General features: G+C 36.3%; 2 protein-coding genes across 8 annotated transcripts; both read left to right on the forward strand.

Annotated features, from left to right (window-relative positions):
* Nucleotides 1–6,396: 6,396 nt before the first annotated feature.
* LOC131162188 (uncharacterized) lies at nucleotides 6,397–18,609 on the forward strand. The gene is made up of 7 exons (XM_058118391.1): nucleotides 6,397–6,862; nucleotides 14,383–14,472; nucleotides 14,653–14,733; nucleotides 14,864–14,995; nucleotides 16,174–16,392; nucleotides 16,769–16,861; nucleotides 18,071–18,609. The coding sequence occupies exons 1-7, from the start codon at nucleotides 6,605–6,607 to the stop codon at nucleotides 18,230–18,232; spliced, it is 1,035 nt and encodes a 344-aa protein (XP_057974374.1). The 5' UTR covers nucleotides 6,397–6,604; the 3' UTR covers nucleotides 18,233–18,609.
* A 1,255-nt stretch (nucleotides 18,610–19,864) lies between these two features.
* Nucleotides 19,865–26,296, forward strand: LOC131162189 (pentatricopeptide repeat-containing protein At5g42310, chloroplastic). Of its 7 annotated transcripts, none has more exons than XR_009138707.1 (6): nucleotides 19,865–21,726; nucleotides 22,706–22,858; nucleotides 22,992–23,063; nucleotides 24,443–24,665; nucleotides 24,868–24,999; nucleotides 25,864–26,296. XR_009138707.1 is itself a non-coding variant. In XM_058118392.1 (4 exons), the coding sequence occupies exons 1-4, from the start codon at nucleotides 19,981–19,983 to the stop codon at nucleotides 24,542–24,544; spliced, it is 2,073 nt and encodes a 690-aa protein (XP_057974375.1). In that variant the 5' UTR covers nucleotides 19,879–19,980; the 3' UTR covers nucleotides 24,545–24,855. The 7 variants fall into 7 exon arrangements, 1 of the variants encoding a protein (XP_057974375.1); XR_009138708.1 differs by having other exon boundaries at nucleotides 19,879–21,726; nucleotides 25,969–26,296; XR_009138709.1 differs by having other exon boundaries at nucleotides 19,879–21,726; nucleotides 24,443–24,660; nucleotides 25,969–26,296.
* The last annotated feature ends 545 nt before the right edge of the window (nucleotides 26,297–26,841 follow it).

A 26,841-nucleotide genomic window follows, 5' to 3' on the forward strand; every position in this document is an offset into this window, starting at 1 on the left:
ATGTGAAAAATGAGCGGGTCGTGACATTCCATGTACGGACGAATAGAAGGTGATATTTGCGATGTTCAAACTGACAGAAGAGGCAAAACGCTGGTGGAGATCAACGCGACTGATTGAGGAGCAGAGGTCGGATCTAGTGCCGGTGACGTGGAGTCGATTCAAGGAGCTGTTCTTCGAGTGATATTTCCCTGCTATCGTTCGGAGCGCAAAGGCAGCAGAGTTCATGCACTTAGCACAGGGGCAGATGAGTACGCAACTCGATTTATTGAGTTGTATTGGTTTGCCTCATATTTGGCACCAAATGAAGAGAAAAAGGTAAGAAAGTTTGAAGAAGGTTTGAGGCAGAACTTATTTGAGCAGGTTATTGGTTTTTGGGCTCAGACATTTGCGGAGGTCGTGGATAGGGCCGTGGTTATTAAGAGTGGCATGTAGAGAGGTATCGCAGCTCAGAGTCAGAGAAAGAGGCATGCGCCTTAAGATTTACAAGCGGGTTCCAGTTGGGGCCCATGGAGAGGAGACCGTTATAGGGGAGGACAGAGGCAGATAACGGGACCTCGAGAGAATCAGGGTTTGCAGACTTACCCAATGTGTCAAACGTGCAGGAGATGACATTTGGGAGAGTGTTGGGTAGGGAGGGATGTTTGCTATCGTTATGGGAGACCCGACCACATGGCACGAGCATGCCCAGGACCGCTGGTCCAGGTCCGAGCCCCAAAACCCTATCGGGGGGTTATCAGGTGCCTTGTAGAGGCTAGTAGAGGAATGTAGCCCTAGCGAGGGTTTATGCTTTGACACCAGGTGATGCTGAAACTACTGCAGATGTAGTGACAGGTACTTTTACTGTTCTATCATATCAAGTTACTATTTTATTTGACTCAAGTACTACTCATTCCTTTGTCTCTATGACTTATGTCAAATTGTTTAGAAATGAGATCCAATTATTAGATGTAGAATTGTCAGTAGCTACATCGTCAGGGTTAGTGATGAGGTGTTGAAGAGTGCTCAGGGGTTACCCAATAAAAATTCAGGGGTGAGTGTTACCAGCTGACTTGATCGTATCAGATATGTATGGGTTTGATGTAATATTGGGTATGGATTGGTTGGCAGTTAATCACGCTAGTATTGATTGTCATCGGAAAGAAGTAATTTTTAGACCCCCTGGCAAGCAAGAATTCAGATTTGTTGGTTCACGTGTACATGCTTCATCACAGTTAATGTCAGCCATGCAGGCAAGAAGACTACTCTTAGATGAAAGTCAGGGGTTTATGGCTTTTGTAAAGGAGGTGTCAGAAAATGAATCGAAACTTGACAGTACACCAGTGGTAAGGGAATTTCCAGATATTTTTCCAGAAGAGCTACCTGGGTTGCCTCCTGATCACGAGATAGATTTTGCTATAGATTTATCTCCAAGGACAGAAGTCTGCTGCCTCCTTCTGTTACCGTTTCTATTTCCCCCTTTCTCTATTATTTAAACACCATCATTCTCCGGGTCATTACACATACACAAAATGGTTTAGCTGAATCTTTTATTAAGAGACTTCAACTCATTACTAGACCTATGATTATGAGAACCGAATTGCCTTTATCTATTTGGGGACATGCTATTCTTCATGCTGCATGTTTAGTTCGTATAAGGCCAATTGCTTATAATAATCTTTCACCAATGCAACTAGTTTCTGGGCACTAGTTTCTGGGCAACAACATGATACTTTTTATTTAAGAACTTTTGGTTGTGCAGTATATGTTCCTATTGCCCCTCCTTAAAAAACTAAAATGAGTCCTCAATGTAAGCTTGGTATCTATGTTGGTTTTGATTCCCCTTCAATTATTAGATATCTTGAACCTTTAACAAGTGATTTGTTTAAAGCACGGTTTCAAGATTGTCCTTTTGATGAAGTAGTATTCCCTACGTTAGGGGAAGCAAAAGCAGTGCCTGAAGGACAACATGAAATCACATGGAATTCCATGAGTTTATTTTATTTAGATTCTCGCACAAATTAAAGTGAATTTGAAGTTCAAAAGATTATACATTTGCAAGGGATTGCAAATCAATTACTGCATATACCAAGGTTATATTAAAATCTTATATACTTGTTGCAGATATTTCCGCACGTATTGATGTCCCGGAAAGAGAATAGCCGGCTAATAAACCTAAACTGAAAGTTAATCGTGGAAGGTCTGTTGGTGCAAAATATAAAACTCCCAGAAGGAGAAAATTGAAATCTGTAAACACTTCAAAAGAGGTTACATGTAATAACCCAAGAAATTAATCAGGGCCTCGTCGACGAACATAGGGGATTCGTCGACGAGGGTACATGAGGGTCTCATCGACGAAGACTCATCTCGTCGACGAGAAAATATCGAGAGGGGTTTTAAGGTAGTCTGAAATTCGTAGACGAGAAATGAAGGTTCATCGATGAAATTCTTTAGGGACTCGTAGATGAGATGCCGTGTCTCGTCGACGAACCCGGGGTTATAAATAGTTAAAACCCAAATTTTTCAGTGTATTTTGGCGCAAGACTCTCTCTCTCTCTCTAAACGTCTCTCTCTCCTTCTCTCTTTGATCCCGGCCCGTTTCTCACCGGATCGACGATCTGAGACCAACATGACGCTCCTGAGAAAGTTCTCTACAAGTCTGCCGGAGCAGATCATTGGTGGGAGTGGTTCGAATTTCATCCCAATCTTAGGGTAATACATTTTATTCAGAATTTTCTTTCCCTACAGTTATACGAAACATAGTATATCAAGAAATAATGATATTTTGTTCTGGGGGATATTGTTTTCAGGATGTTGAGAGGGGAACCCTGCGGGTATAGGGTCAGAGTACAGTAAGGGCTTTTCATAATTCAGGTAAGGGAAATACGCTATGCTAGGAGTTTAAAATGTTAATAGAGATTTCATAGATACATATATACCAGTTTATTATACAGTTTTTAGAGAATAAGAGTTTTAATATTTGTGTGGTCTGAGTAGATATTTATTTGATACATAACTTATATAACTTTTTACTAGCATATCATGTTATATAGCTTACATAGATAATTATCCAAATCAGTAAACATATACAGATGTTTATTCAGATCAGTATATTATAGTTTTATTCAAAATCAATATGTTACAGTTTTTATATAGATCAATATATATACAGTATTTACAGTATAAAATTACAGTGTTATGGTTATTTTGGAAACATGATGAAAACAGTAGAAAAATTATAGTATTATATATATATGACATCAGATCCCTGTGAAAAGATTCAAGACAGATACAGAGCATGGTACCATTGCTAATACAGATAAAGTGCAACCACGTATCTCAGATAGTGTGTAGGTACCATCAAAATGTGCTCGAAGAGGATGCAGCTCCCCAGTTCGTTGGGTTGAGGGGGCCAGTTTGACGAGACAGCAGTCCAATTTTGCGCTTAAGAGTGGATGTAGTTTGGCCGGGTTGAGGTAGTGTAGAGTATAATGACTTACTTGAAGGGTCGACCAGTGTTAAGTCCCACCTACGGGCTGCACAACCTTGTCATGAGGGGTCAAATCATGACATACATAGTTCCAGGGATAAAGCACATTTATGTATATGTATACAGTTTTACAGTATTTGATGAATGTAATAAGATATTAGCAGTATGAAAAGTATAAAATATAGATGATACAATTATATTTTAAACTATGAAAATGTACGATATGCTTGACAGATTTATTTTTTTATACAGTTTAGATGTTATTAAAATAGTATGCAACTTAGTAGCCACACACTAGTAATAGTATATTTTCACTTACTGAGTGTCGACTCACCCCATTATTTTAACATTTTTCAGGTGAGCTAGTTAGGCGAGCATACTAGGCTCGCAGATTGCGTGATTACAGTGTTGCCCTGTTTATAGGGTAAGTTTGTACAGAGAGTTGTATTTTGGGGTAGATGGGACTGGAGAGAGATGTATTATATAACCATGGTCTGGAAATACTAATTTCTGGTATTGTATGATATTTGTGGTTGCATGATTTATGTTTCTGCTGCGTAAGTATGTTTATTGCATATAGGAATACCCCAGTGCCCCTTGAGGCCTGAGATTTCATAGTAGGGGTATCAGAGTAGTGCATATGTGTAAAAAAAAATGATTAAATTTTGAGGTCGTTACATTACAGATGTGGATAATCTATTCGACATTCACAAACCAATTTCTCTTGAAAATAAAATCCCTACTATAAAACCTCTTGAAAAGGAATTTCCTGAAAAGAAAACTCATGAAAAGAGATCCCTTTAAAAGGGACAGGTATATGGAAATAATAATGAGATCTCAATTCATTACACATGAGAAATATGGGATAAAAATAAAGTTGTTGTCAACAACACATTTGCATATGTAGTAGCTACTGACATTACCATAAGTAATGAGGATCTTGAATTTAAATATGTTAATGAATGTCGATATAGAAGTGATTGACCAAAATGGAAAGAGACTATCACATTAGAATTAAACTCTATCAAAAAGAAAAGTTTTTGGACCTATAGTCTAGACACCAGAAGATGTTCAACCCATTGGATACAAATGGGTACTTGTGCGTAAGCGAAATGAAAATAATGAAATTACTCAACATAAAGAAAGACTTGTGGCATAAGGTTTCTCACAAAAACCCGGAATTGATTATGAGGAGACTTATTCTCCTGTAATATATAAAATCACTTTCAGATTCTTAATTGGGCTAACAGTCGCTAAACGACTGAACATGCGTCTTATGGACATAGTAACAACATACCTATATGAATGTTGGATAATGAAATTTATATGAGAATCATTGAAGGATTTAAATTGCCTGAAAAAAAACCCATAAATTTATATTCAATTAAATTCCAATGTTCTTTATATGGATTAAAGCAATCTGGATGCATGTTGTATAATCAATCAAGTGAGTACCTTGTAAAAGAAAGATTCATAAATGATCCAATTTGTCCATGTGTTTTTATTAAAAGATCATAATCCGAATTTGCTATAATTGCTATTTATGTTGATGATTTGAATTTAGTTGGGACTCCTAAAGAGCTCATTAAAGCTGCTAATTACTTAATAGCGGAATTTGAGATGAAGGATTTATGAAAGATAAAATATTGTCTTGACCTACAAATTGAACATACAAATGGTGGAATTCTTGTTCATCAATATAAATATATCAAAAAGATATTAAGATAATTCTATATAGACAAAGTTCATCCTTTGGGATCCCCAATGATGGTGCGATCATTTGATGTTAAGAAGGATCCATTTCGACCTCATGATGAGAGGGAGGAATTATTTGGTCGTGAAGTACCATATTTAAGTTCTGCTATCGACTCTCTAATGTATCAGGCCAATTGTACAAGACTCGACATTGCATTTGCTGTAAATCTACTAGCAAGATATAGCTTTGCTCTTACTCAATGATATTGGAATGGAATAAAACACATTCTACGGTTTGAGAGGTACCTATAATTTGGGTCTATTCTACTCATTTGATTCCAAATATCAACTAGTAGGATATGCAGATGCTGAATATTTATCTGATTCTTACAATGCTCAATCTCAAACTGGATATGTATTTCTTTACGAAAAAAACAGTTATATCTTGGAAATAAGTAAAGCAGACGATTACAACAACATTCTCCAATCATTCTGAAATACTAACTATCTATGAAACTAGTAGAGAATGGATGTGACTCAGATCAATAATTTCCTATATCCAATCAAATTGTGGCCTTCAATTAATCAAGGATACTCCAACAGTTTTATATGAAAACAATGGTGCATATATAACTCAACTAAGAGGAGGATACATAAAGGGTGACATAATAAAACACATGTTTCCAAAATTCTTCTATACCCATGAATTCTATAAGAATGGTAATATAGATGTTTAGTAGATTCATGTGATAATCTAACAGATTTGTTCACCAAAGTTTTTCCTACTACAACATTCAAGAAATTTGTTCATTTTATCGGAATGAGACATCTTAAAGATTTTAATAGAAGAAGTTAATATATGAGTAACATCTAAGGGGGAGTGTTATGAAAACCATAAGGGATTGATAACAGTCACCCATTCGTATTTCTATCTCAATAAATGATTTACTATCCTTATTGCCCTATAAAAGAGCACCCTCTCCCTCTAATTTGGTGACATACATTACATGTTTGAAGGAAGTAGATATATTGTAAGGATAAAAGTAGAGGATAGATAAAGAGAAAAAAGATATTTTGTAGAAGATCGATTCTAAATCATCTTATAATTTATCCCGAGATAATCAAGTTTTTGATTCCATCCGCCCATGGAGTAGATGTAGTCAAATCACGTAAAATTTTTGAGTCATTTGTATATTTTATAATATGTTTTGTTTTGTTTTTATTAATTGTTTGTAGTGATTTTAAATTTGGAGATTACTGTGCTTCAGATGTGGGAAATGCGGCACAACAAAAGCCCGTAACTCACACCCAACCACTGGGCAGATCATCTTTTCACCACCCAGTCATCCACTGCGTTAACAGACTACCAGTGCTCTTGTTAATGTCGACCTTCTAAGATTACAACAATATTTAGGGTTTCGACAGAGGAGGGGTTCAGATCAGATGACTTCGTTGGTAGTGAGACCGTCTACTATATCTCGGCGTTCATTGTCATCGTTAACCTTTTCTTCTTCTTCTTCTTCCTCCTCCTCGCCGCTTCTCATACCCAACCGTCGTCAACGGTTGTGTTTTTCGGTCAGCTTCGGAAAGAAAACCACGGGTAGTGGTGGAAGACGAAGTTTGAGTTTGAGAGCTCGCGCTTACGATTCTTCCAAGAGCAACGACGCTTCGAACGATTCCAAACAACACAACGGCACTCTGGTCTCTTTATCCCTCTATCTTCATCTCTCTATTTATAGATTTGCAAGATAAACGTGTCTGATTTTTGGTTTCTGTGCAGTCAATAGTTGATGAAAGAACAGGGAAACTAGGTCAATTTCTGATAAAATTTTTCTGAATTGCATCTACAGTCATCTGTCTTTCTATCAGTAATTTGCCCCATTGAAGGAAATGGTGAAATGTTATTGTTATTAAAAAATCCAAATCAAAGCCAATAATAAAGTAGGTGAACAAAGCAAAACCAAAAATAAGCACAAAAGGAAACACCAAGATTTATGTGGTCCAGCTTAAGTCCATAGGCGAGAAAGGAGGGAATTTTTACTATGAAAGTACATGTGGAGATCTAATTCTCTCAAAAAGCTCAAACCTAATTCTAGATTCAGGTGGCCTCACAAACTCAAACCCCAGAGAGAGAGAGAGGGTAGTTGTTTTGCCATTTGTGAGGTAGTCAATACAGAGAAGTCATGGAATACATTTATTAACTTTTTAGTGTACCATTCATCTTTTTCCATTATCTAGTGTTGTCACAATTGAGTTCCCATTGTTATTTCTATTGTTTGCTTAAACTATATGCAATAAGGAACTCACTCAAACACAATGATGGGTTGCAATTGCCATTGAGCTGCTAACACTCTAATTGTTTGGGGAGAAGTGGAGATAAGAGGAGATAAGATATGAATTTTTCTTCACTCTTTTATTTGATTGGCATATAGTGAAGAGGAGAGAAGAAGTGGAGAGAATTGAAGAGAAAAAACAACAAAAGAGGTCCACTCTCCCCCACACCCTGTGCCGACGCACCATATTGGAGAAATTCAGAGAGAAATGGAGAGAAGCTGCTCCAAAAGACTAAAACACCCTGAAATAATTTTAAGGAGTGGTCTTGTGGCTTGTAGGAGTATTATTGTAAATGATAGTTGACTTATGTATTCCTTCTCTAGGTTTCTCTCCACTTTCTCCCTCATTAAATCAAGCATAATGGAGGCAATCACCATTCGATATTTGGATGCTTTTATACCCAAGAAATATTTCAATGACCCTAAATCCTTGATTTGAAATTTAGGTTGCAGAAAATGCTTCAAGTGTTAGATACCTTGATCATCATCACTAGTAATCACGATATCATCCATGTACACAATGAGCAAAATCATATCAAAAGCAGTCATACATAGTGATATACTCACCATTGAAGATCAAACTCAAGTGTTATGGCATTAATTCGATCAAACCATGATATGGGAGTCTGTTTCAGATCATACAAGGATTTTTTGAGTTTGCACATTAATCATGAGTCCCCCTAAGAAGTGCTAACTACAGAAAGGAATTGAGGCAAGTTTAGCGGTTGGGGAAAATGTGTCGGAATAATCCAAACCGTACACTTGAGTACATTCCTTAGAGACAAGATGGGGCTTCAAATGAGTTGAAACCATCTGGATTCACTTTTATGGTATACATCGAGCAACAATCAATCATAAACTTATCAAGAGGAAGAGGTGCTAGTTCCCAGGTATCATTATGTTGTATTGTACACATTTATTCAGTCATTGTAGTCTTCAACTTATAATGGATAGGGCTTCAATACAAACTATGGTTTTAAACAATGGCCGCGATCGTTACGTAATGCCCTTACTTAACGATTTTTTGGATTCCCGATACTGTTATACACTGTGAAATCAGTGGGAATCATGGCCGTAGCGGCCATTATGGACCACGACCGGTATGTAAAGGTAGCTATAGCTTTTATGTAACCACTATAGGACTGTTAGCTAAAAAAAATTATTTTATTTTTTACTTTTTCTTCTCACTTTTGTTTGTCCCCCCTTTCATAAATCATTCTTAATATACTATGTGGTGAGAGGGAGAAAAGATAATAATGAGGATGACGATGATACAAAATTTTTTGTTTTTTTTTAAAATACTCACAAGAGATGCATGAATTAACACAATATACTAACTTGTTAGGAAAATATTTTATTTTGATAATATTAGCAATTTGATATTTATGTTCTGTATTTTTCTACTTAAACATTTTTTTCTTTTCTAGTTATTGTATATTTGTATGTGTCTAATAGATTAGTGCAATGTTTTAAAAGGCGAAGGCATAAGGTGAGGCGTTTTAACCCTTAGAAGGCGAGGTGTAAGCCTTAAGGCATTGGGGCGTAAGCCTTTTAAGAATTTATTTAAGATTAAAAATGTAAATAAATTTTATATATTTTAAAAATAAATAAAAATTAAGAAAATCACAAATAAAATGTAAGAAAGAAAAATTATATACACTTTGCAAACTACTTGTCGGCCATTCAAAAATTGGTAACTTGAATTTGTGACATAAATCATGACAAGAGATAGCTATACTATTACAAAGTTCAAACTATGTTCATGATCTAAGATACAACTCTTTGTTATTTTGGAAAGATTAAGGTTCAAGAGTATTATGAGATTCCTTCTATACAAATATGTAGTTAAAATTTTTTAACCAATTTTTACTTGAGAATCACACACCCAAAATGCAAAAGTCTCAACTGAAAAGGTGCAAAAGGTGTGCCTTTCATAAAAATGTTTTAGCCTTAGCATATATCGCTTTAGCCTTTTTGGAATTTGATATTTTAGCTTGAGTCTCAAGGCATTTTAGGCATGTTATGCCTTGAGGCGAGCCTTGATTAAGCCTTCTAAAACATTGGATTAGTGGATCATATAATGCATTTTGTTTTATTAATTAATTTATCACGCATAATAAATACGCACACACATGTAGTTTTTTTGCCAATTGTCGTTTAAAAAAAACGTAAGTTTCTTGCCCCTTACTAAACAACTTAGTTGAACTAAAGGATCCAAAATACAATAAAACTCTTTCTAAGAGGGGATAGAAGCTTAAAACATGCCAATACACTAATATGCACAAGGTTGTGCATGCTTGAAAAAAATTCATGACCATTACACTCGCTTCTTGTTACACCCATTATCGTTACGTTATGTTACCCCCTGCTGTGATTTGAAACCATGAATTATAGAGTACCAACAAAAGAGTAATGTGAGGGTGAAAAGAAATCATAGCAAGCAAATGCTGGGTACTAGTGTATTTACCTTTTCGAACTACAATAAGAAGATCAACATCTTGGGGAATAGGATCATCCCTTGAGTTTTCGTCGTGTGTACACCTAATAATTAGGATGATTAAGCAACGAGAAGGACTCAAATTGGATGAAGATATAGGAGTAGGCACATATTATAGGTTAGGATTTGGAAGGTGAGGCAGGGCAAGGGACTCATCAAAGTCATCCAAACTCCGAGGAATTAGAATAGTATGGTGTAGAGTCAAAGAACGAAACAAAGAATCAATGCCCTTTTTGAGTATATGAGTAGCGTAGAAAAGTACATATGATAGCACGAGGACCCAACTTATCTATTCTTGAACTTAACTGATGGACAAAGGACACAACCAAATATACGAGGAGAGAGTGAGAACAAAGGAGCCTTTGGGAAGATAATTGAGTATGATATTTTACCACCAAAGACGGAGGATGACATTTTATTTATGAGAGAGCAAGTAGTGAGTACAACATCACTCCAAAAAACTTTAGGGACATTCATTTGTTTGTTTTTTTTGGCTTTGCACTCCATTTTGTTGCTGAGTGTGGGCACAAGATGACTTATGGATCATACCAGAGTTAACTCAAATAGGTAGTGAATTGGGTACTAAAGTACTCCTTAGCATTATAACTATGAAGTCTTGTTACATCAAATTGAGTCTTTATCTATTTGAGAAACAAGGTGCGAAAAATTTATTAAAAATTGTTCATTAAATACCATCAAGTCATCCAAGAGTATTCATTGACAAAAATAACAAGGTATCAGAAGATTCAGAACCCTAACTTTGACATGTCTGGACTAGGACCCTAAACCTTGGAATAGGCTAACTTGAAAGGGCTGACTACCCATTTATTGACGCAGGACTCAAAGGGAGCATAGTGATGCTTTCCCAATTGACAATACTCATACTCAAGATTAGATACAAAACTCAAAGTAGGAGCTACCTGTTTTAACTTGTCCAATGAAGGATGACCGTGGCAACAATGGATTTGAAGTGGTGCAACATAGGCATTATAGGCAATAGGAGGAGAGTACTGGTGAAGTTGTACGAGAGAAGATAGTTGAGCAATTAGGTGAAGGATTTCACACTAATATCCCTTGGAAGACTCTTGAGCATTTTGGAACAACGTCTAAGGGCTAACCATCACTAAAATGCTTTAATGTCAAGGTTTTGGGCATTGAATTGCACAATGTCCTAACCAAGTCATGGTTGTTATGGAAAAAAAGAAGAAGATGATGATGGCAGTCAAGTAGTTGAAGCTAAAACATAAATCTCAAGTGACTTAGATGATGATGACACTGTGAAAATCTGTTTAATGCTTTAACATATGCTCTCTTCTCACAACGTTGAAGAAAAAGAAGATTGGAGGCAGACCAGTATCCTTCAAATTTATGGGATTTGCCAAAAGCAGCTTGGTACTTTGGTTATTGACCCTAGTAGTTGTACAACTGTAGTTTTTGAAGAAGCTATGAAGAAGTTAAATTTGGAAGTTGAGCCTTATCCCAAATCATATAAAATTGCATGAGTGAACAATACCAACTTGAAGGTCCATGATCGTTGCTTACTTACCTACAAGATCAGTTTCATTGTGGAGACAACACAATGTGATAAACTTCCTCCCAAAATTTCTCATATCCTTTTAGGCCATCTACGGTTATTTTATAGGAAGGTTAAGCATGATGGATATGAGAAATCTTATTCTCTCTCTATTGACAACAAGAAGTACAAGTTGATGCCATCTCAAGCTCTTCGACTCACCAAGTTGAAGCGCACCACCAATTCCTTTCTTATAGAGTGAGATGATTTTATTTGTGGTGATGGACTCCTTGGTACTTTATCCAACTCAACGGAGTCAAGTTCTTTTTGGAAGGAGGGAAATGATGTAGTACGAGAAGCGGTTGTTTGGATGGATCACTTTGACCCAATTTGGAAGCCTATGTTGAAGAATAGGGTCAACGGTTTATTGGGTCCTAAACCCAAATGTGCTTAATTATGTGTGTTTAGTTTGCTTATATTAAGATTATGTAGTATGGGGGCTTGTTTGTAATATTTGTATTATAAGGGTATCTCCGTAATTTCATCTAGGGTTTAGTGGTAAATGTGTAATTTCATGTATTAGAGGCTTTCTTATAAATAGTGTGAAAGCCATGTAGAAGTTGGTTGCTGAATTTGAATTGGAAGTGAACGCGAGACTTTATCTCCTCTCTCCTCTCTCCTCTCTTTCCCTCCCTTTCTTCAATATCTTCTAATTTCTCCCCATGGCTGTAGAGCCTTGATGCTGCCCCTGCATCACATGAGATTTAAGAGGGTTTTAGGAATGTACAAAATAGAAAATAGAGAGGTTGAAGGAGTAAGATCATAGTTAGCAGAAAACACTAACGCCTTAGCGAACCATGTATTGGTGTAAATGTTCCAAAATGTGGTACATTTTTTTTCCAGAATGTTAAAACTAACGACCCAAAGTATTAATTCAATATTTTTTGCATGAAATAATTTTTTATTAGTTAAAAATGGGGAATCATCACATTTTAATTCTACTCCTCTCATTATTAATCTATTTTACAACAGAAAATCTCTTCTAGATTTAGAAACAGCTCAACATCCTCTCCAAAATATACAAGCAATTACTCTTTTTTCACCAATATATCTTTTTATTTATGCCCTTAACACTCCGCATGTTAGAGCATGTGGTGTACTGCAATACTGTTCCTGTTCCATGAACGAGAATGTTCCACATTCTTGGTAACATGGAGTAAGATTTACTGTTCCTATCCCCTTAACTGAAGCAGGATAACTTGAGGTAGATTTTTAGAATAGTGGAGGACATAAAAGAAGTTGGTTACGCCTGTCACTGGTGAATGGCAGCAGAATTGATAACCAAAGGACTAGTGGGAGAGAAACCAGGTGAGGCTGTAGGGATTACCTTTTTGAGTAAAAGATACAATGTGATGAGATGTTTGTTGGGATGTGTGATACCGTGGGAACCTTGAATACTCCTCTTTTGAGACAGTTATAGTATGCGCGGTTCACCAATGGCCGAACAAGTGACTGAGGAGGGAAACGTACTCTTGGAATTTGGGGACTCCATCCCAACACAAACACGACCTCAACTATAGCAGCAAATCAGAAATACACAGTGTAACAATATACTTTTGGGATTTGTGAACTTCATCCCAACACACACAACCTTTGACAACTGTAGCAAACCACTAACACAAGATGAACACGATAAACAACTGAATGAATCAAAAACACAGTGAAAACCATCGTTTCAGGTCCTAATGAACTCACTCGATAAACATTGATAAACAGCTTCAGGTAGCACCAAACAATCATTTGTCATAGTGCTGCACACAAGCAACTAAAAAGGTGAGATATTTGGACAAGAAACCATCACAAAAACTCAATAATATGTTTATAGAGGGATTCAAGTAGTAGGATAGACTTAGGCCAAAAACATGACCATAAGAAGCTCCACACGCCAGCATGAGGGGTCAGCTCTACCTCCTTTCGATCAGTGTGTGAGGGCTTGTCGAGCAGCTCTTGTAATGAGATTTTAATGCAGGTGTTGGCTATGGTGTTGGTTCTGGAAAATCTAAGGAGGATTTTTTTTTTTCTTTTTGTTTTTCCAGTGTTCTTGAAATGGCAGTGTTGTCTAGGGAATTTCTGGCGACTTCTGTGGCTTCCGGCTTCTGCTGGCTGGTTTTCAGGCCTACAGTGGTGCTGGCGATTCTCCTGCATAGCATCAGCGGATTTAGGGTTTTAGGCTTCAGTTTGACAATGGATGTGGCAAGTAGGGGGTTTAGGTCTGAGAACCATGCTCTAATACCATGTTGAAGAATTGGGTAAATTGGAAGACTTGATCACAATGATATGTATCTCCCTTTATTTATAATATGTGCCAACCACATCACAATGACCGTATTACCCTTACTAACTCATGCACTAATTTCACGCTTACGAACAACAATAACACACATAATAACACTAAACTGTAGTAACTATTAACAGAGAGAAACTAGTCCCGTTTTATTTTTTTCTTGTTTCTTTTTTCCTATAATTTTCTTATCTCTTCTCTCTGCATATATCCGACCAGTTGGAGCATAAAAGTCACCAAACTTCTTGGTATAGAAGTCATCAAAGTTGTTATTCCCCTGCAGATATGTGTGCAACAAGTCCTGTTGTTGTTTGACATGGTCTCCCTCGACAGGAGATGTTCCTTGGCTTCCTTTTTTTTTTTGTATGCTCAACTTTTGTCCCCCTTGTTTAACAAAAATAATATAAATTTAGATTTTGTTCTTTACTTGAGTTTTAGAATAAGGAAACTAGCAATGTTTTATTTAAAATGAGATAGACTTGCTTTTTATTTTGTGATGCTTGATTTTGAATTCTCATTTTCCTTTGAAATTAACAGCCAAAGACCAGGAGGGACATTCTATTGGAATATGTCAAAAATGTGCAGCCTGAATTCTTGGAGCTGTTTGTGAAGAGGGCACCTCAGCAGGTTTTGATATGCAATCTTGGTACTTTGTTTTCACTCTTACATATAGTTAGCCATGCTTGGCATAACCCGATAAATCTCTGAAGAGGCTCAGTTTTCTTCGTCTTTCTTTTGGTGAATGAAATTATATTTTCCCCTGTCCCATGCTTTCCCCAGCCAAAATGAAGCATTTCATATCTTTAGGTGGTTGATGCAATGCGTCAGACAGTGACAAATATGATTGGCACTCTACCCCCGCAATTTTTTGCAGTGACAGTGACCACTGTAAGTATGACACAAATCTTATTGATGTGCTTTTTTAATGCAGTGAACTGACTAAATCTGATTTAATTTTTCTTTTATATTTTAAATATTAATTCTTATTGGATTCATTTTCCTTTGACTTTTGTTTCAGGTTGCTGAAAACCTTGCGCAGCTCATGTACAGTGTTATGATGACTGGATATATGTTTAAGAATGCGCAATATCGTTTAGAACTGCAACAAAGTTTGGAGCAGGTTGCGCTACCTGATGCAGAAGATAAAAAAGTGAGCCTATTTCATCTTCTTGTTTTTTTTTTTTGCCCTTTATCCTTCTGTCTCCAGACCATACTCTTCAGACCCTCATGGATGTAATGGCTTATCACTAATTTGGGTAGACAACTTGATGAGTATCCTCTTACCTGACATTTTTGTTGTTTTTATTTTTCTGTTGATCTAAATGCGAACGAGGATATGATAGTACCTTTGGAAAGTTATCACAAAAATCCGTCAAGAAGTAATCTCAAAAAATATGAGTTGCAGAGTCATTTGCTGTGCTGTTTAGTCAGCCTACCCAAAATGGAATTTTTAATCAATGTTCTATGAATTTCAAGCTAGTTACTTCGTGTATTCAATCAATAGATACATATGGGTGGTTGGTAGTCTTCTGAAAATGACAGCAGAACAATCATCTTAGGGAATTTTTTATTGTCCATTTTTGGAAATAGCTAATTTTTGTGACACATCATGTGTCCGTTCATAAGGTGCAGTTTTATGTGAAACACATTAGGTGCACCAGCACCACTTCATTTTCTTTTTGGACCTTTTCATTTTTTTTTTTATTTTTTTGGGGGGGATGGGTTTGTGGGTGTTGGCTAGAATGACTTATGCAACTACTTCCAGAGAAGATGACAATTGCATTTTCAAAAAATGTGCTCTTATTTTGGTCATTGATTTATGAGTTATAGCTTCAAATTATTTACATGGAAACAAAAAATTTAAAAATATTTATAAAATTAGAAACATTAAAAAGAAGAGTAAGAAGAAACATCTAAACCTGAAATGTTTCGAGGTAACTACCTTATCCAGTCCAGCAAAAATGCATAGTCTGTAAGTTAACACTTTGATGATTATTGCATAAGATATGATAGCTATAACCCTTATTTTTGTGTATTGTGATTGATTTATTTTTATTGAACAAAATTTGTAAGTGTTCGTTGCCCATATATGAGTTCTGTTTAATTTTTTTTTTTTGTTTTTTACTGCCTTTCTTGTTGAAAAATCTGTCAACATCTATAAACAAAAATTTGTTGTCAGTAGCGGTTTGGTTTTATAAAAATTGAAAACATTGAGATTATTTCTGCTGCATGGAATATATACAAATGCTCTTTGTCATGCAATTGTTGTGTGTGTCTGATATTCAATGTTATGATGCTGTACATAAACTTTTACTGTGATTCTTACAGGATGTGCCCGAATATGCACCAGGCACACAGAAAAATGTCTCAGGTGAAGTTATCCGGTGGAACAATGTCTCTGGTGCTGAGAAAATAGATGCAGTGAAATATATCGAGTTGCTTGAAGCAGAAATTGAGGAATTGAATCATCAAGTTGGGAGAAAATCTGCTAATGGACAAAATATATTGTTGGAATATCTGAAGTCTCTAGAGCCCCAAAATTTGAAGGTATGGACTGCCTGCCTTGTTATTTTGCATCTGGTACTTGAGTGCTGAAGTTTCTGCTTGCTGGTGTGCACTTTAGCTGCAAGGGTTTTTAAACATTCCCTGAAGATATCAATGTGTATCACCATCAGTTAATATTGCTCTTTTAGATGATACTTCATTGCAGCACATTTTCGACCTTAATTTGAGGCTTATGAGCCATGTAGTTTGATATTTCTTGTCTTTTTGGGGTTCTGCCATACATGCTGAATTTAATTTGTTATGAGTTTCTTACTTAAGTTTTTTCATGAGTTGATCATTATTTCTTAAATTATTTCTTAAACCATAAATCATCCTAGTGTTCACTTTAACTTCTAATGCGGGGTGTAGTATTATCCAGGAATTGACTAGTAGCGCTGGAGAAGATGCTGTGCTGGCAATGAACACATTCATAAAGCGTCTCTTGGCTGTTTCAGATTCAACGCAAATGAAGGTTTGCCATTATAGAGAGCTTTATTTTTCTTCTTTAATTTTATATCCAATACATTACTGATATTCATGGATAAATGTCAGTCTATCTTAGCTGCCATGAAACAAAATTTTAAAATTTCACTATGATACTCTCCACCAATATGTGAACTTAGTTGAACTTTTGAAATCAAGCCACCCCATAGACTCTCCGAAACTTGACACAGATAGCTTCCTTTTGTTTATCCTCTCAACCTGGCAGACTGCAACATTCATGGCGTTTCAGAAGGGGAATCATTCAGCAAGTCTAAAACCCCTGAGCAGATACAGGATTTATCAAAGCAATATTGACTTTTGGGATCCATTTAGACATTATAAAAAACCATTGCCAGTGTGTTTTAAACATATTCGGCGGTGACCTCAAGAACAGTAAATCACATTGCTCCGTGGAATTCGTAAGATTACCAGTTCCTTAGAAGCTTAAGCTGTAGGTTGTGGCCCTTGTGGGCCAACAGTGTATATGAAGCTTTATCACTCTCCTGTACGAGAAGATATACAAACAATAGACATCCATTGCAGGGAATAAGATAACCTTTAATTACTGCACAATAAATGCGAGCAATGAGACTAGAACCCAGGCCCTCTTGGTAACCACTTTGTTGCCGTGTCATACCATCACTTTGCCTAAAAGCTTAAGCTGCTGTTAGGTTATGAGCCAACAATGTATATCAAGCTTTAACAGATAATGTTTCATATTTATATGCTCTAAAGCAGCAACCAACTAATGCAAGTATTGCATATTACACAACAAAGCACACTGGGTAAAATGTGCCAGAACTCAAGATATAGCTGGATTCATAAATCTATCTGCTTGAATTTGCTATGACAGTTGCTATAATTCATCCTTGTGAAGTTTGTCAAGTTACCAAGCTCATGATATATTTCAATAGAAAAAAACTTGGAATTGGAATGTCACTTGGGATTTACAACGCACTAATCATATTATGTCACATTAGCACTTTTAGTGCAACTTGGACTCATTTCTACCCACATTCTTTCTAAATGCTACTCACATTTCTCCGGTTAGTCGGTTTTTACTTGTATGAAAAATGTTGACAGCAGTGCAACGTGTTTACGTTCTGTATGCCATGCCATATTTTCTATTTAATATTTTTTTTTGGACCCAAAGGGCTCTGTTTTGATATCCTTGGAACTCTGTTGCCTGTGATTTCAGACAAGTTTAACAGAGACGAGTGCACAAGAACTGGGCAAGCTGCTTTATTGGCTGATGGTGGTTGGGTACAGCATTCGCAACATTGAAGTCCGATTTGACATGGAAAGAGTACTTGGGACTGCAACTTCACTTGCAGGGTTACCTCCAGGAGAAAACATTTAGGCCTTTTCAATTGTCGAAAACAATTTTATATTTTATTTTTAGTTTTTTAAAAATTACAACAATATCATATTATTTTCAATATTTATAAAGAAAAGTTTCCTCGCTTTTCTTGTATAAATATTGAAAAAATCAAAATAATGTGGTATTTTTGTAGTTATTTAAAAAATTGAAAATAAAAAATAAATAAGTGTTTTTCACGAGTGAACAAACCCTTAATCAATCTCGATGAAGCTGCTCGAGTACTTGAAAATGCTTGCATTGCCTTTCCTGTGCACCCTGTTAACCAATTAGCCACTAATTGGAAACAAAACTTGTGGCACTTTATACTCAAAAGTTTACATTAAGTCATTAAATACAGTTGAGTGAGTGTTCATTAATTTGCTGTCCTCTTTGAATTTTGGTATGCACTTATTTATCCCCACGTTATTTTCTATTGGGGGCTCTTCTTAGTCTTCATTCATGTGCTTGGATTTAGTTATTTGTAATCAAATATTGAAAAATATTAGCTATCTTATGATGTGGTCATAGGTTTAATTCGCACGAAAGTATCTTATAACAACTCTAGCAACAAATCTTTAGTTGGTTTCTATTTTTGAACACCTTAGGATAATTCTATATAAAATTTAAATTTGGATAGAAACTATTTAATTATGCTTTTGTTTATTACTCATAATAATTCATAGTATAATGTAAGAGAGTAAATTTTGGTTTGCGGAATACCTGTTCTTAGGAATATACTAGTTATAATGAGTTAGTTACAGTTAGTTATATAAAAAATTAATTTGTTATTATGAGGTAAAATAATTAATTTAAAATTTCATTTTAGAAGTATATATTTTTTTATTACATGCTGAATGGAATAATAATAATAAGGAACATAATAGCAATACTCATTGCCTATATTCCTATAACTAATATTATATTTTATCTTATTTTAAGGAATAATTATTTTACAAATCAAGTAATTTGTAAATGTTGAAGCAATAGAAAATTAGTTAAAAATTATAAACATATAGAAATAACAATAAAGAATGAGTTAATTATATAAAAAATAAAAATATATATTCATTACTTATTACATCTAATAAAAAGAATTTTTTCATTCTAGCATCAACCTTTCAACAAAAATATTTCATATATTAAAATTGGTTTATTACTACTTATTTAGAATAAATACTATCTATTATTAACTCTCAATCCATTTATACCTATGAATAAATTTTTTTGACATCAAAATTTTAACATATGAAATATCACTCAATTGCAGAAAAATGTTTTATTTAACAAATTATAAAAGTAGATGAAATAAAAAAAATAATTAGTTATAAACAAATTAAATAAAAACGTCACATAAATTTGTATAAACTTGGTAATGGATCAATGACATGGTTGAAGTAAGATTGTTAAAACTTTTCAATGGTTTCAAAAATTTCTAAGGTAAATGGAGCATTGTGTTTTAAATTTAATTTAAATTAATTTTAAAATTTTTTCCCTTCTCTAAAATCTAAATTTATGCTTAAATATTCAAATTTATACTTCAAAATGCAGGATAAATTTTAATTTGTTTTTTAATTACAACGGTCAACAGCATTAGTAACACTAACATTAACGGTAAACCGCCACCCGGAAGAATCTCTCTCTGCTCCACTCACTCACTGCCAAGACTTATCCAGAGACACATAAAGATCATCGGTGCACATAAAGCTCCATCTCCGTCGAGAAGACGAAGGAAGAGGGAGGAAAGAAACATGCTTCTGTTGCCCCCTCCACCTCTCCCCACCCGCTTCCCTTCAATTCGCTTCACTCCTCCGATTCTCCGCTACCACCACTTCTCTCCACCGCCCCTTTACGCCGCCGCAGCGACTCCTGGCGAAGTCTCCCTTTCATACAAAACCCCCGGCGGCGAGGGCGAGGGCGAGGGCGAGGGCGATTCACTCCACAACCGCCGCTACGATTTCGCGCCTCTACTCCAGTTCCTGTCGACGTCCTTTTCCCCATCAGAGTCCGAGCCTGGGTCTGACTTGGCCTCCCCGGCGTCGCTCGACCCCACCGAGTTCCAACTCGCCGAGTCTTACCGAGCTGTCCCCGCCCAGCTCTGGCACTCCCTCCTCAAATCCCTCTGCTCCTCCCCCTCCTCCTTCCCCACCGCGTACGCCGTCGTTTCGTGGCTCCAGAAGCACAACCTCTGCTACTCCTACGAGCTCCTTTACTCTATCCTCATCCACGCACTCGGTCGCTCCGACAAGCTCTACGAGGCCTTCCTCCTCGCTCAGACCCAAAAAAACATAACCCCTTTAACCTACAACGCCTTAATCAACGCCTGCGCTCAGAGCAATGACGTCGAAAAAGCCCTAAATTTGATCTCTGCAATGCGTAAAAATGGTTACCATTCCGATTTTGTGAATTACAGTCTGATAATTCGGTCACTCACTCGCACTAGCAAGGTTGATTCTGCAGTTCTCCAAAAGCTTTACGAGGAAATCGAGAGTGATAAGATCGAGCTTGATATCCAGCTCTTCAATGATTTAATCGTGGCGTTTGCGAAATCGGGTGATTTGGATCGGACTATGTTCTTCCTAGCTATGGTTCAGGCCAATGGGCTGAGCCCCAAATCTGCAACTCTGGTTGAGGTTGTATCTTTGCTGGGAGATTTGGGATTGACTGTGGAAGCAGAGGCTCTTTTTGAGGAGTTAAGAGAAGGTGGATTGAGGCCGAGGACTCGTGCTTACAATGGACTCCTCAGAGGGTATGTAAAGATTGGATCATTGAAGGATGCAGAGTCAATCGTGTCGGAGATGGAGCGGAATGAGGTCTCGCCGAATGAGGAGACCTACAGTCTTCTCATCGATGCTTATGGGAATGCAGGTCGCTGGGAGAGTGCTCGAATTGTATTGAAGGAGATGGCTGCAAACAATGTGCAGCCTAATTCATATATTTTTAGTAGGATTTTAGTGGGCTATAGGGATAGAGGTGAGTGGGGAAAATCATTTCAAGTCCTAAGAGAGATGAGGAGAGGAGGGGTTCGCCCCAATACGGGTTTTTACAATGTGATGATTGATACTTTTGGAAAGTATAACTGTCTAGATCATGCTGTGAACACATTTGATCGGATGAGATCGGAGGGGATTAGACCTGATAATGTTACATGGAATACGCTGATTGATTGTCACTGTAAGTTGGGTAAACATCAGAGAGTGGAGGAGCTGTTTGAGGAAATGCAAGAGAGTGGGTGTTTGCCTACCATCACAACGTACAATATAATGATCAATTCATATGGGGAGCAGGAGAAATGGAGGAAGGTGAAGGACTTGTTGGGCAGAATGCAGAATCAGGGATTGCTGCCCAATGTTGTCACGTACACCACACTCATTGACAGTTATGGACGATCAGGAAAGTTTCGTGATGCGATCCAGTGCTTGGAGGCGATGAAGTCTGCAGGGTTCAAGCCGTCCTCAACCATGTATAATGCCTTGATTAATGCTTATGCACAAAGGGTACATACATGTTCTTTCCTTGATGCTTTTTTCGTAATAACTTCTTACACAATCACCCCACTGGATAATTCTTTTTGCAAATCTTTTTACATCGTGGATGATGGTTGTCTGGACCTAGAAATTTATTGACTTCATTCTAGGAGCATGGATTTAGAAGCTTGAATTTGGAATTGTACCATTTTGAAGAAGCAGTATTTAATTTTGTCTAAATCCACACAAAATCAAAAGTAAAGCTTCAAAATTGTGTGGATTGGACAAATAATGATAGTGCAAAAGGAAATGCCTTCTTCTAAGGTTTTGCAAAAAGACCAGACCTTCTCTTAGGTTTCAAAAATTCGACAAACCTCCCTTGAGGTTTTGCAAAAAATGGGAACCTCCCATTTCAAAAATCCTATTCTCCTCCCACGAGGTTTGGTAAAAAATGTGGGCCTTCCCTAACATTTAGCAAAAAGGTAAGTCCTGGGAGGGGTATAAGTGTCCTAGAAATCAAATGTTAAGGGAGGCTGAGGAGGTCCATGGGATTTCTCAAATCTTGAGGGAGGTCCGCATATTTTTTTGTCTAACATCAAGGCTGGTCAGTATCTTTTGCCCATTATAATATAAATAGCACTGATTTTTGTACAAATTAATAAAAAATCCAAATTGGGGGCATAAAATTGTTGTTTCAGAATGAGCATGAGTGTATTTTGCCTGAGAATTTAATTTATGGCTCCTTTATGTAAATATATTATTTCAGTTCAATATTGACAATAAAAGTGATTCCATGTGTCTTTGGGTCTTGACAAGAGAGGGTAGTGCCCCAGCAAACTAGCTTGTAATCTGCTAAGCACAGCATCATATTTATCTTACCATGAGCCTATCAGCCTTACATTTCTGGATAAAATATTAGAATTTTAAGTCACATATAGACCTTTTCATGAATAAGATTTGTTTGTTAAGCAAGAATCTAATAACACCTTCTCTTCTGTTTTCCTTGCAGGGTCTTTCTGACCAAGCTATAAATGCATTCAGGGCCATGAAAGCAGATGGTGTAAAACCTAGTGTTTTAGCTCTCAATTCATTAATCAATGCATTTGGCGAGGATAGAAGGGATTCTGAAGCCTTTGCTGTCTTGCAGTACATGAAAGAAAATGTAAATTGAATTACTCTACTAACAAATGCCTTTCCTTTTTGTGCTCTTTTTAAAATTTTATGATTCTTTTGTATGCACTATTTGTTCTGTGATCTTATCTGATGCCTCTGTTATTCCCCGTAACTGGGCACAGGATGTTGTGCCAGATGTGATTACATACACCACACTTATGAAAGCTCTCATTCGTGTTGAGAAGTTTAATCAGGTATGATTCTCATCTTAATATTAAAATTTGGATTTGGGATCTAGGTTTTTTTTTTCTGTTTTTTTTTTGGTAGATTTTACCTATTTGTACCTTTGTGTGTACTCATCACTTGTTGTGAACTGTTCACCATCAAACATTCTTTGCTTGTCCAATCTCTATATGTACCTACTTGCCCCCAACCCCCACATGTTTAAATTTCTTCCTAGTTTCCGTGGAATTAAGGGGCTTATATTTCTTGTTTTTTTTGACCAGGCAACTCTTGCCACAGCTGCAATGTATTTCAGGAATTATTTTTTCATGGATATTTCACGCCTCTTACTCATTTATTGAAGTATGCATGAACTATTAAAGTGGATATATATTCCTAAGGTAGTGCTTGGGAGTGTACATCTCATGCTTGGATTTGGATTTGCATGGATTTGAAAGAAACTTAATACAATTTTATATTATGTTTTGACCAAATTTTCACAAATCCAAATCCAAGGTCCAAATTTCCAAATGCAAGGCAGGAGTTTATGCTTCCACTGGGAAAAAAATATAAAGTGGGTAGAAGTGTGATGCAGGACAGTAAAAGAGACAAAGAAAAAGAGAAACAGAAATGAGAAGTGGAGAAGGGAGAAAAAAAAAAAAAAAAAAAAGAAGTGGAGAAGGGAGAAGAAGAGGGAAACAGCAGGACAGAACAGAGAGAGAGAGAGAGAGAGAGGAAGGGAAGAAGGAGAATGAAGAAGATAGACGGAAGATGAAGAAAAAGAAGAAGAGAAGAGGCAGAGGGAAACCAGTTCTGGAATTCTGAATTGGAAAATAACAACTGTCACACGACATATGAAAAAGGTATTTTATGCCTACATCTAACTAAAACACACAGTTACATATTGATCCGAAAATAACAGGAAATTACACAACACCAAACCAAAATCTGGTACATGCATAGTTTCCTAAATCCACGCCTGAAATAAGTATGCTGAGTAGGCGACCTAAATGCTGTAGGCAGTCCTCCCTCAAAGTGTCTATATCATGAAGTAATATATGGCAAAGAAACCAGGGTTGAAAGCCTTGCTATCTCTCAAGGAATGGTCACCTGAAATTGTATCTAATAAAAACATATGTCATATTACAGACACAATAGTTGTTACTTATTACCCTTGTTTTTCATCCAAAACTCCCACGACATAAATGACACTCAGTCACAAAGATGCAGAGTAGAACTTTACCTCCTGTTTCATATTTTATAACCAAACCACCCCCCCCACCCCCCGCGCGTGCAAACAGACACCATTTGCTAACTCATGATGTGTATTAATTGGTTTCTTCTATGCTTAGTCAATTTAATATAATGCAAGATTTATAAAACTAAGCACACTAAATTGTCTGGGTTTTAGGTTCCAGCTGTCTATGAAGAGATGATTTCATCTGGGTGCCCTCCCGACAGAAAAGCCCGAGCAATGTTACGATCTGCTTTGAGATACACGAAGAAATTTTGAAGTTGTAGCTAGATAGATCCACCAGAAGTCAGCTTATCATACTAACAACAATGTTAGGCCTTTCAGGCTAAACAATTGATGGCCATGGTTTAAACTCACACAACCCACAGTGCCACGTAAGGTATTTGAAACTCTGTTGGCATTTCTTTCTGCACCTGTTGAAATAGAAATAAATCTTCAGTTTGCAAAATGAAAATACTTGAGAATTTCTTCAATGGGCATTTTTGTTTCAAAATTGTAAATATTCTGAAGTTTGTGTAAACTTTTTAGCATGCTTGTCGTTTTTATCATAATGGAAATATTTTTCCTCCCATGCTTTGCAGGAAGAGTTAATTGAGATGGAGGGAACAAGCGAAAACAAGTGACAAAAGACAGTTATTTATGACTTTACCCATTATTAAATGGAATTCAAATTTGATCAACAAATAGGCACGAGTTCAATTTCCAATATAACGGTAAAGATCTTTCTAGGATTGCATTAGATTTCATAAATGTTTTCTCACATGTACAAAACACTAAAAATACCAAGAGATGACAATGTTCTAAGAATTTAAATATATTCTCCACACGTTGATGCATTACAAGAGAGATCCTGTCAAGTGATTGTTTGATGATAAACTTATATTGAAGATCCTCTGATTTGTAACTCGGTCTTTCCCTCCCTTCCACATCTGAGAAAGTATTAGGTTAGAATGACTAGTTCTCCCAAAGCCTTCATTGGCAAAATCCAGTAGCATGCATTCATCTACAAGATCCCTGAAAAACTCATGTTTGTAAAAGACGAGGGAACTGCTTGCAACCAGTTGCACAATGAGTTGAAAAAATACATATGGTGTGGATATTTGTACAAATCAAGAACTCAGTTTCTCTCTCTCTCTCTCTCTCTCTCCGGCCAGGAAAAATCTGTTAAGGGGACATGGCATAAACAATTGGCCTATTTCTCCAGTTTTTTGATATTTGGAAGTAGAACATAAACATCAGGAGCATTGAGGATTTAAAGAAAAAATGAGCCTAAAATGTTTTCTTCTCTTTGAAAGTCTATTGTATGCAATGATTGGAAAAGAGTATGCGCTTCTCAAATCTTCTGTTGCCCCGTGCACAAATACTTATATTTTCTACACAAAAGAATAAATAAATAATGGACATGTTAAAAAAAGCAGCATTTTCTTCCACGAAATGTTAAATTTCTTATCATTGATCTGAATTAAATATAACGATAATCAAATGGAACTCATGCTATGAGAAGACACAAGGTTGGTCAAACAATGAGAAAATTGCCAAGGCTTGTGGAAGAAAAGTAACCTATGCTTTATATATAGGTTGTGATGAAGGCTACATGTGATGTTGAAGTCTGATTCAAAAGACTTAAAAGTCTGCTTCAAAAGAGGCAACTCATCTATTATGCTTCATGGTTTCCATATCAGGTTATTTTCAAAGCAGGCCAGCAGATTGTAAACATGCAATAAACTCTCAAGCTTCAGAAGTAATGGTGTGTGGAATATATGGATATACTATTAAAGCTAGTATCAAGGTTCTGTTAGGTCCATGGTATTAAATAGCAGGGACAAATAGCGTTGTGTAATAGTAACGGGTGTAATAGGAGGAGGAGGTAGCGAGTAGTACACAACGGGAAGCAAGTGTAACAACTCTTGACTTTTTTTCAAGCATGTCGGACAAGGGTCTTGCTTATGTATACATGGGGTATTATGGATCATGGAAAGTGATCTCGTTATTAGATTATCAGTTTTAACTTATACCATTTTGCCTGATCAGGTTTGATCAATTGTATGCGGAGTTTCATCAAAACAATCACTTTCTTTGAAAATTTTGGTTAATTTTAAAGATATGCTCTTATTTTGATAAGAAGGTGAAGACAAATTTGATAAAGATACTTAAGCTTTCAATCCAACAATATAGATTTCCATTTATGAGTTCAACTTTTAACCTAACAATACAGATTCCATGAATTTGCTCCTATAAACAGCCCTGGTCCACTAGCTCATGAATGTGTGAAGACCACAGAAAACAAACAATGCTGATAATAAAAACCAATTTAGTCTTGCGTAATTTTTTTTGCCTAGCATTAAAGATTAAGAATTCAAATGCATTATTTCACATGTTAGAGCATTACAAGAGGGACCTTGTAGAGTAAATTTTCTAATAATAATGATTAAAACCTCTAACGCTATGTTTGGGAGCATAAATTTTGAAACTTGAATTTGAATTTCAATGAATTTGAATAAGTTTCAACACAATTTTATTTTATATTTTATTCAAATCCAATACAAATTCAAATC

This window comes from Malania oleifera, chromosome 8 (genome assembly GCF_029873635.1).
Source record: "Malania oleifera isolate guangnan ecotype guangnan chromosome 8, ASM2987363v1, whole genome shotgun sequence".
Lineage (NCBI taxonomy): Eukaryota > Viridiplantae > Streptophyta > Magnoliopsida > Santalales > Ximeniaceae > Malania > Malania oleifera.